The following is an 11,306-nucleotide window of genomic DNA, read 5'->3' as shown; positions in this document are numbered from 1 at the left end:
CGCTCAAGGCCAATTTTTCAGAAATCACATGTAGCAATCTCATCTTCTAATTGCATCTTTAGTCTGTAACTACACTTGTTTTTTCCTGTGTAAACTGCATGTACTGGCAGGCAAATTTGAATTTACAACCACATTTAAATAATTCTTGTGACTAAAATGCCTGGAATATCTTACCTATTGTAAGTACATACCATATATCCAATCTAACCTGTTGTAAATATATACTCTATGCTACTGTAACTACATTCTATGTAACTGTGTGGTCTAACCTATATGTAATAGTCTTAATCTGAATTAAGTCACTGTAAGGCAAATCACTAAGTATGTTTTTTAAGTTCCCAAAACAGATGAAACTGAGTTTCACTCATCTCATGTCCAGTGGTGAGCAAGGGCTCTCACCTGCTGTCACTCCAATCCAGATCTCCCAACAGACACCAGCAGTTCCCTGACACAAACTTCAGGAAAAATACCTTGAGTACAAGTGATTCCACATTCTGATACTGAGGCTGGCTGAAAGCAGGGAGATGTGCTTTTGATCAGGGGTCAGTTTGATACATCTCAGTATGGCAAATAGATGGGGTGCAGGAAAAGGGCAGGCATTGATGAAGAGGGAGGGACAGAGGGAGGGAAAAGGAGCTGAGACTTTGTAGAACTCAGTCTGCAGACAAAACTGGTGGAACAAGAAGCAAGATTACTTTTTTCCAGCTCCAGTACCTCCTTTTTGATAGAGACAGCTATAAATCAGCTGGCGAAATAGCTTAGAAATGCTAACAATAACACAAGGTTTTATAGTCCTGATAATTTTTTTGTTAATTGTTGAGTTTTTCAGGCTGCAAAAAGCTTGCAAGCATTTCCCTCCTGGACCAACTCCTCTCCCATTGCTTGGAAACTTGGTGCACTTGAACTTTCAGTTTCATCGGGATCTTCTGATGGAGGTATTTGTTTCAATATGCTCTTAATCAGTTATTTTTAGCCATGACTTTAAAAATTGTGATTAGTTGAAGGTTTTAAGTCTGTGAAAGTTACAGACAAGGTGTGGACATATAAAGAGCAATTGATTCCTACATTTGAGTCACCTTCTTATGTGGAATATGTCTTCTTCATTACAAAGTTAATGCCCTTAAGAATCAAGTCAACTAGGGGACAGAGTTTATGACTTGTTATTAAAGTTGAAGAATACCAATAATCTAAAACTAAGTGTGAAGCTGTATCCACTGTAGTGATAGCTGTATCTGCTATCCCTACATGATACTTTTTAAAATTCTCACTGACATTGCCTAATTTGATCACAAAGTGGGTAATATGGTGCATGCATGCTTGTAGTACAGGAGGGGCATTTACTCTCTAACTTCCTACAGCTCCTGAAAATTGTTTGTTGTTAGTGACAGCTGCAGCAATTCCTCTAATGGTTTGCAGGTGACCTCTAGTTCAGGTGGATGCCTGAGAGCACACATAGGCCAATGAGTGCAGAGCAGGCTCAGGCTGTGATGCTCCAGCAGGGAGAGGAAATCCACAATGTAAATAAATCTGAGGAGAAGCAAGTGTCTGGTGCGATCCGCCGGATGTCATTTTCATGGCACCTTAAACACTGTCTGCCACCATTTCTGTATCATTGTGGGTGTGCTGGAGCAGGGTCCATACTTGTACAAAGCTTTTTTCATGCATGATTGTAGTTCCTCTGCCATACACCCATCCCTGCTGGGATACCTCTGCTGTGGCTAATGGTAAGTGCTCTCCTCAGTACTATGAGGAAACCCTGGATTCAAATGCAGCCCACTGGTACTTCATGGCTGTTGGTTAATTTCCATGTCCATGTCCTCTCCTGGAGCACACAGATGGTGCAGGTTTTATCAGCTAATTTCATTTTGTAAAGGTAGGACTAGCTGGAGGCACAGAGCCCCAGGGTGGTGCAGAGTGTGGCTGTTCAACTAACAAGGTACAAAATGTTGGGGTTGGAGGCAATGCAACATAAAGTACACAGCAACATAAAGTACAAAGTTTTCTTTCTGTTGCTGCAGAGTTTCTGCAGAATGTGCTTTGAAAAGAAAATAACTTCCCCCTGGGGCAAATAAAATTGGCTGCTGAAAGCCTTATTCTCAGCAAAACAACTACTTCTAGCTACAATTATATGCATGGGGATGATGTTTTCAGCACAAAACTGTCCACTGGGCTGATGAATAGCAGGTGCAGTTTGAGATCTATATATGGGGATTGATCTTTTCTTTTTCTGGCGCCTTTTCTACTTACAGCTGGCAAAAACTCATGGTAACATGTACACTCTGTGGTTTGGGTGGGTCCCAGTGATTATACTGAATGGATTTCAAGCAGTGAAGGATGGCATGACCACACACCCTGAAGATGTTTCTGGGAGGCTGGTGTCACCTTTCTTCAGAGCACTGGCCAAAGGAAAAGGTGAGATTTTCCTGCCATTAATAGTGTAAAGGAATGTTGACTTGAAAACTACTCTGCCTTGTTAGACTCTGCCCTCCCATTCAGAATGATCTTCCATCAGACACTGTTCAAGTCGTCCACTGGCTTTTTGAGAATATCTTACTGTCAGCCGTGGTGCCTTTTGCACTGAGCTTTCCCTAGCCTAGGAAACACTCCAGGCTGTTTCTTTGTGACCTTTTTGCTGTATTCAAGGTGTTTGTATGTGATCCAACCTAGAACCCAGCAATCTTGCCCTCATCACAGACTAATCCCTTGTGGTACACATGATTTTGCTGTACAGCACATGAATGCAAGGCTTGTTTGGTAACTGCATACATTATGGTTGCCAAACACTCTCCATTGTGTGCAAGAGACCTATAAATCCCTACCTCAGAATACACATTTCTGTACTTGAAGACACCCCCAAACATTTTGTGAATACCTTTTGATTGTGAGTGTGCCTGCAACACAGGAAAGCCTACTTCTTCTTAGGGTATTCCAGCAGTTTGCAGTGGTTTTTTTCTGTCCCTGCAGTTGCTAGACCAAAGCAGACACAGATTGTTCAAAGCTGGGTGAAGCCTTCACCCAGAAGCAGTTCAGGGCTCTTCAGGTGACCAGGAGTGCAATCTAACAATTAATGGAGTGTTATCTCTTCCAGGGTAGAAACAGAGCCCAAATGTCACTTATCTTTCACCCTCAGCACCTCAACCTACAACCATCACATTAATTGATCTATATCTCCACAAACATATGCTGCCCTGAACTCTGCTCTGTGGAAATTCATGCAGTTATTCCTGTCTTGAAAATGATTACTTGAGTATGGCTAAAGCAGAATTCCTAAAAAGGCATCTTAAGGTGTTTCAAGTTTTTTAAGACAACAAGAAATGGCACAGTCAGAAAATCCTTAGATTGCTCTTTTCAGTGATTAACTATGTTCAATGTTAAGAACGTGTGGTCTAGTTATAGTTTGGATATGTTTGGCTATGATTTTTTGTTACCAATAATTTCAACTAAAGATACTTGTATTCCCTTATTTATTCCATGTATTTTATAATATATATTTAAATGAATTGTTCCATGTCTGTGGCAAAAATTGACATGCCAGGGAACACCCTCAGGTATTATACTTGCAAGTGGTCGCTCCTGGAAGCAGCAGAGGCGTTTTGGAATAATGACTCTACGCAATTTGGGAATGGGGAAAAAAGGCCTGGAGCATCGAGTGCAAGAGGAGGCCTCTCACCTGGTGGAGTTTTTTGGGAACCTCAAAGGTATTTTATCTGCTAAGAAATCAGGTTCTTTTCAGTCTAGATATGGATCCATATCTTCAGTATGCAAACTTACCTACCCCTTCTAGGGGATGTATCCAAATTTATCAAAGCACAAGAGCAGATAGAGCCTGGAATCACAAGTATTTCCTTCTTATATAGCTCTTCATACATCTAGTGAAGCTGGAAATTTCTGAAATTCCAGCTCCGTGGGTAGATAATTTGTCTGTGATATATTGTGCAATGACACAATGCTGCTGAACTGCACAGCCAAGCCATTCTCAGGCTGCCTGCCATGGATTACTGAACAGTATTGCAGAGCTTAGTAATTTCCTTAAATTTCAATGACACTGGGTGCCCTGCATATTTTAATGTCTATCTGGCTAAGGAACTATTGGCTAAGTAACTACTGGCAAGAGAAACGAAGTAGGAGGTGAGAGGGAACTTCAGTGGGTTATCAGGTTAATCCTAGAGTCCATGACAGGATGATTTCTATCCAAATCACTTTTTGTGAAAATCTGTTTCAAAGCTTCAGAAAAAAAAATCAGACAGAGATATGATTTACTGCTCACAGCTGAGACTGTAATAGTTTCATTATATTTACTTTGCAGTTCCTGTCTATCTATTCTTCTTCTTAAACCTTCCCACATTCCTCCAGGTTTTCCTTGTAATTATTTTTTTACATTTTTGAACATGTCTGTCACTGACTTCCCTTAGTTCATCTCCAGTGGCACTACTTCCTTCTCACATTCTCTCCACACAGCTGAAGACAGCAGATTTGATGTGATACCCTAGAACAGACTCAGCTGTACAACATTATTTCACAGGAAGGGCTGAAATTGTTTTAGAGCTATGAGGAAACAGTTTAACTGTGTTCTTTATTTTAAGACTACGTTTTATTTTCCTTAATTTGTGTTAGTGCCACATCTCTGTCCTCATTCACACCCCAGCAGGATAAAGAGAACATTTAATTAAATCTTAAATAACATCAAGTCCTATCAGTATAAGGATCACCTGAAAAAAACACTGAGAGTGAATTCCAATTACTGTGTTTGCAGGAAGACCTGTGGATCCTTCTTTCCCTCTTTTCCATTCTATTTCAAATGTAATTTGTGCTGTGGTTTTTGGATATCACTTCTCTGATGAGGACAAAACCTTCCATGAACTGATACATGCCACAGAGAAAATATTCAGGTTTGCAGGCAGCTTTGTTCATCAGGTGAGTAAATCATATGCTGGGGTTTTTCCTGAAATAGGTAGAAAGTGAAAGCACAGATACAAAAATGGGTCTTCACTAAATACAGAGCAACAGACAAATGTTGGCTGGGAGCTAAGAAGTGTCCTTGGAGACTAATGAAAAAGGCAAACAGGATCTTAGTGTATTTCCACCAGTATTTTCCTTTTAAATCCAGTGAAGTGTTACAGCAGGTTCTGAAGTGTAATCATCTCTAAGACATATTCTAGGGTCCTGGACATCTTTTGTTGTGATTCTGAAGGGAAACAAAGGTTGGAGAAGTGGTAATGAAGTAACCTACAAACTGTCACTTAAAATTAGAGAGACTTTGCTTCTTGGGTCTGAAAGAGCAAGGAGAGGAGATAGAACTGCTCTCTGCTGGGCAGGCTGGAATGGCAGATGCTGCACAGACAGAACTATCCAAGGTAGAGGACAGTACTTAGAGCTAACAAATGTGTGTGTAAATAGATGCAGCATGCTGAGGATGCAATATTGTTAACCATGAGAACAATTATTGCTCCTTAGCAGTCATGAAGATTCTGACTAGGAAAACTAAATTAGCCTTATCTTAGAGTGATACCCAGACCATAATTCCTTTTGTGAGCTCCAAAAATTCCAGCAGTTACTTGAGGCTGCAGACCTGTTAATCTTAGAAGCCCCATTGTATCCAGAAAGGATATCCTCACATTTTGAGTGTGTGGGAGCTGGGGTCTCCAGCTGTGCAGGAGTGAGGTCACATAGTGATCTTCATTAGCCAAGAGGCATGAGCAGAGTGTTGTCAGAATTGCCTTGATCCCTGGAATTGAGTCAAAATTCTATTAAAGCTTTCCCACATGATAGCAAAAATCTGCTCAAAGCAATGCTAATTTGTTTATTCCACTATCAATATTTCTGGGCAGGACAATTCAGCCTTTTGGTTGAATCCATGGTACCTCTTGTGTGTCCCTCCTGCAGATGTATGAAATCCTGCCCTGGCTGCTGTGTCGCCTCCCTGGGCCTCATAAGAAGGTGTTGTCTTGCTATGATGTCCTGAGTTCTTTTGCAAGGAAGGAGATCAGAAGACATGTAGAGAGAGGGATACCAGCTGAACCACAGGATTTCATTGACTTTTACCTGGCTGAGATTGAGAAAGTAAGTGTTCATTCTGGCTGATAATGCTGTTATGAAGTATAAGGTCAAACAGACCATTAAATCACTCAGTGTGACCCTTCCACCATAGCTTCTTACATTTCATAAGCTTCTTAACATGAATACAATAACTTGGCTCTTACTAACTCACAAGTCTCAGAAAGGCATCCAGTTTTGTGTTTAGGTAAGATGAATGAATTACCATCATGGTGAACCCATGAGCTCTTATGTGCTTTCCATAAATATCCATGAGTATACTTCAATCCTGTAATAAACATGAGACAGTTTATTCCTGTTGGCTACATAGCTTTGGTAGACCACCTCATCTTCTACAGGAAGGCTCACGTTTACAGTGGGATTAAATACACATGCACAAATCACTGCCCTGAAATAGCAGGCATGCTTCTTTGGGATCCAGTGTGCGTGCTCCAATACTGCCTGTCCTTGTGCCACATAACTGTCTGGTTTCTCCCTTGGCAGGCAATCATTATCCCTATGTTACCTCTAATTTCCCCACTGTTTGGGCCATGGCTGGCTTGGCCCCTATATTCAAATTGGACAGCCTAGAAAACAATTTCACAAACAATGCCATAATCAGCATTAATTTTCTTCCCTGCCCAGGCTATTATTTTCCATAGCAGGAAGTGACTGAGCCAGAGAGGCTCTGCCAAGAGCACTTTGGTTTCTGTTTCAAACTTTTCAGGAGGTAAAAGAAGCATCTCTTTCCTAGGGTAGATGAAGTTTATATAGTTTCTACCTCTGGTCATAAGCTTTCAGCCAGTCAGGCAGCTGTGTCCTCACAGTGTTGGCTCATGGGCTCTGAAAGGAACTGACACATCATCTTACACTTAGTATCTGAGTGAATATGATAAGATTTACTAAAATAAGCCTTTTAGAGGCAAAGATGCAGCTTTCTCTGGTGTCAGTGGTGCAATTTATTGCCATCTGTTTGTTTGAAAATGTTTTTGCCTAATGTATTTTCTCTAGTTGTATTTTTATTTTACTCCCTTATTACTCAGAAGGAAATACATGGGTACCTCTTACCCATCAGTTCACATTTATCCTGAACTGAGAAAAGAAATTACTCTCAAAATGATCTGTTGAAATCCTTTTATTCAGATACATTTTCCTTTGGCACTTGCTAGCACCATCAGATACCAAGGCCAAGGAGTGACATGTTGTAAGGCGCTTGCTTATAAGTGCGCTCTAGGCCAACTGCAAACTTGTAGTGTGCTTTGAAGTTTTTGTCATTAGGTCATCAAGCACAGAATTGCCTTTTTGTGATGAAAGAATAATCCACCTCATGAAAGACAACAATGTAGACTTACTCTGCCTATTTGGGAAACTACTAAGCTCTTAGTATGCATCCAAAGCTGTTATTTTGACTATTCTTTGTGCACATGCCAGCTGTGGAAGTCTCTCAGCTCTCACACAGAGGTCATACAGGATAACCAAATTTTCATGCTTTAACTTCAACTTTTATCACCATCTACAGTCTAAAGAGGGGGTCAAGCCCAAGTATGATGAAGAGAATTTGGTATATGTCATAAATGATCTTTTCCTTGGTGGATCAGAGACCTCAAGCACTACATTGTACTGGGGACTGCTCTATATGGTTGTGAATCCAGACATCCAAGGTGAGAGTGGTGGGGTTTTTCTGTTTATTTTTATTATCCTATACTAAACTCAGGCATTAAATAATACTAGATCACAGGGTATAAACCTAATGTCTGATGTTAAAATAATACGCTTTTCTGTTTCTCCAAGAAAAGTGACCACCTAAAGTATTTTATGCATTTTTCTCCTCTGAAGTGGTGAATATTTCTCCACAGCGAAAGTGCAGAAGGAGCTGGATGCTGCTCTGGGTCCTTCGCAGTTAATTTGTTATGAGGATCGGCGAAAACTTCCCTACACAAACGCTGTGGTTCATGAGATCCAGCGCTTCAGCAACATCGTCTTTGTTGGGGTCCCCAGATTGTGCGTGAGGAACACAACTCTGCTGGGATTCCCTGTCAAAAAGGTACAGAAACACTTTCAGCTTCTGTTCTTTCTTCAGCAGAGAGGCATTTCAGTTTTGTAACCTGTTCTCCATCTATAAACTACTCTCCATTAAAATCAGGAATGCGGTGCCTGGGGAAGAGTTACTATCTGTGGCACCAGGAATGAAAGAAGTATTTTATTTAGCATGTAGCTGCTCACACAGCTGAAAAGCCCTCTGCCAGGGATGCCTCAAGTTTGTGCCCTTCATCACAACTGCAGAAACCAGCTCTGCTTGGCTGGGGCTGAACTGAGAGGAGAAATTGGTTTGCCAAAGCACTGGTTAAGACATCCCTGCCCAGCCTGGCACTCGCCCAAATGCCAACAAACAACAGTTTTATCCAACAGGCTTAAACTTATGGGTGACAGGAACTAGTAGTAGGAACTGAAGCAACAGTTTCTTCTTTGCAGGGCACCATTGTTATACCAAATATAGCATCTGTTCTGTATGACCCTGAGCAGTGGGAGACACCTCGACAGTTCAACCCTGGCCATTTTCTGGATAAAGAAGGAAACTTTGTATCTCGAGAAGCTTTCCTACCATTCTCAGCAGGTAAATGCATTGACAGTTTGAACTGACCAGGCAGATGAGATGATGAATAAAGTCTGAGATCATGGTATTTCCTCAGATAACATCTTCTATCTCTGCTGTTTGCTGCTTTTAAAGAACATTCCTCACTTGTTTCTGCCAAAGGAGAGGCTTCTGTGCTGTCAGACCTCGAACTGTTCATAGGACACTGTGGTGGGAATCCCACTCAAACTCCCAAACCTCTCAGGCTGGCTGCATGCTGCAGTCATACACAAGTTTTGTCTGTAGTATTCTTTACACCTAGCTATTTTCCTGAGAAGTAATTTGTCCTGTGTGTACTGGAATTATTGCAATCCCTTTTAAAGAAATAAGCGGAAAGAAAAGCAGAAGGCACCCTGATGAACACAGGATTAAGTTCTTGTTTACCGAACTGAAAATCCAGTTGCAAAAGAAGGAAACAAGGTAACAATGCACAGTAAATAATCAAACCCAGCGGTAAAGTTCCTGCTGAGTTTTTAGTTTGTTGATGGTCACTTAAATGACCTCACCGAAGTGGTTTCTTAATCCAAATAGCTTTTCCTTTCCTTATATTTGTCTGCTATGTGTGAATGTGAATGTAATAGTCACCTTTTCTGCTTACACCATTGGTACCAAGGAATGGGAATCCTAGGAAATGAACAGTAGGCCTCATGCTTTGCCTATAAAGTGACTGAGCCTCTGTTCAACTGTAAATGCCACTACTAAGTAATTTTGCTCTGCTGATGTTAACTCACTAAAGCATGTGCAAAGAGGTGGCAGATTTTTTGTGTGTGGTCCTGAAGTTCAACATCGTCTGTAAAAGCAAAATAGTTTTTTTCTGTCAGTTCAGAAAGAAATTATGTTGGCACCTCATGGGTTTTCATTGAAATTTTCATTTTGTGTCCCCTAACCCAGGACAGTGGATGGGATCTTTTTGAAAGGGAATTCACATAGTTTTAGTTCTGTGGCATTCAAGTTGTTCTCCTTGAACAAAAACCAAAACCTACCTCTGCTTTCAACAGGAATAAACTAAGTGATTATGAAACTGAAAAATTCCTACAGACTCACTGTCCTTTCCTCTACCCTCTGCAGGGCACCGGGTGTGTTTGGGGGAGCACTTGGCCAGGACCGAGCTGTTCATTTTTTTTGCCAGCCTGCTGCGGGCGTTCACCTTCCGCCTCCCCGAGGGAGTGACCCAGGTCAGCACGGAGCCCGTCATGGGGGGCACTCTGCAGCCCCACCCCTACCGGCTCTGTGCCATCCCACGCTAGGCTGCAGTAGCCACAGGCTGCTCCCTGCAGGAGGACTCCCACCTTTAACTCCGTCATCCGTAATAATACGGTTTAGGTTTTGAAATCATGTTGCAGGTGTCTGTTCCAGGGCAATATGTGCAACTGGGTGTGTTACTTTTAAAGCACTGTGATTGCTTCAGTTAAAAGTGAGTTCGTGTCACAGAACTGCAGGAAGGGCTGTTTGTTTTATATTTGCAGGATAGCCAGAGTGTGTGAATCCAGAAAGCCTAAAATATTTAATTTTGATAGATATGAAAGAGCTGCCTAACATTATATGGTGCTCAACTCAGCTAAGTTATGGTACAGGAAAGCACTGGCAAGTTGTCTGCCACCCAGATCCTCTGCTGTTTTTCTTGTGCTTTTCTTTCTCTTTCATGATGGGCCTCTCCTGGGTAGCAATATTAGTGCCACAGCCATAAGCAGGACAAATGCCAGACTCCAGGGAAACTATTTACCCTGGCAAAAGGAAAAAGCAGACACTGGAGACAAAGACAGCCTTGTGTAAAAGTTGGTAGATTCTGGATCCATCCAGAAATTAAAAGCAAGGGTTGTTTTTTATCACTTCTGTTCAAATAAGTTGTTTGGGGAACTGTTTTGTTTCAAAGGCCAAGGCAAAACTGTCTGTCCCTGTGGAGGCTTCATGGAATGACCCAGTGAATCATTGGTGTGTAGTGGGGGAACCTGACATCTATGGGATTACATTTTGAAAAAAAAGAAATTATCTGTTGCACCAGCCTATGCTTTTGGGGAAACTATTTCTGTATTTGAGGAAGTTTAGAAACTCTTGAACAAACAGGAGGTGAAAGAACAGGTAACTTTTGCTGTCTCTCTGGCAGGTGACAAAAGCAACAAAAAGGGAGATGGGTCAAAAGAGCCAGAGGGGGTTGCACTGCACATGCCGTGTTGGTAATCTGAGCCTCATCACAGGATTTGTACTAAGCATCTCTTTCTGTTCAAAAAGCAATTGGATAGATCTTCATGAGGAAAATTACTTTAGGGTTGTTTAATAACAATACAGTGTTTGGCGTTTGTGCTGTTCTTACAAACTTTTCTAAGTCACCTGCAATTGTGTGCTGTCAGAACATGAGACTGGCTGAACTTTCACCTGACACACCATGGCTGTGTTTGAGTTCTGTAACAGAATTAAAATAGTTTCATATTAATCTTCATCTTGAACATTTATTTTCATTATTATGTCACACTCTTATATATTTTCCATTTGAATAATTTCATCTTACTTTCAGACAATGCCCTGACCAAGTGCCTGCTGAGACATATCTTGGGAAACTAGAAAAAGATGCTCATCTAAGCAATTGTAATTCTGGAGTATGAACCAAAATGCACTAAATGCTATTCACTTCCCTTTGATTAAA

The 11,306-nt window shown here is 41.2% G+C and overlaps 1 protein-coding gene across 1 annotated transcript; it reads left to right on the top strand.

The window, feature by feature from the left end:
- Window positions 1-545: 545 nt before the first annotated feature.
- LOC132331805 (cytochrome P450 2J6-like) lies at window positions 546-11,096 on the top strand. The gene is made up of 9 exons (XM_059855626.1): window positions 546-935; window positions 2,250-2,412; window positions 3,549-3,698; window positions 4,754-4,914; window positions 5,884-6,060; window positions 7,553-7,694; window positions 7,890-8,077; window positions 8,506-8,647; window positions 9,734-11,096. The coding sequence occupies exons 1-9, from the start codon at window positions 765-767 to the stop codon at window positions 9,910-9,912; spliced, it is 1,473 nt and encodes a 490-aa protein (XP_059711609.1). The 5' UTR covers window positions 546-764; the 3' UTR covers window positions 9,913-11,096.
- Window positions 11,097-11,306: the final 210 nt, after the last annotated feature.

The sequence above is a fragment of the Haemorhous mexicanus genome, chromosome 10 (genome assembly GCF_027477595.1).
Source record: "Haemorhous mexicanus isolate bHaeMex1 chromosome 10, bHaeMex1.pri, whole genome shotgun sequence".
In the NCBI taxonomy this organism is placed as follows: domain Eukaryota; kingdom Metazoa; phylum Chordata; class Aves; order Passeriformes; family Fringillidae; genus Haemorhous; species Haemorhous mexicanus.
Note: the sequence above shows the minus strand (reverse complement) of the source record. Positions and strands in the feature narration are given on the sequence as shown.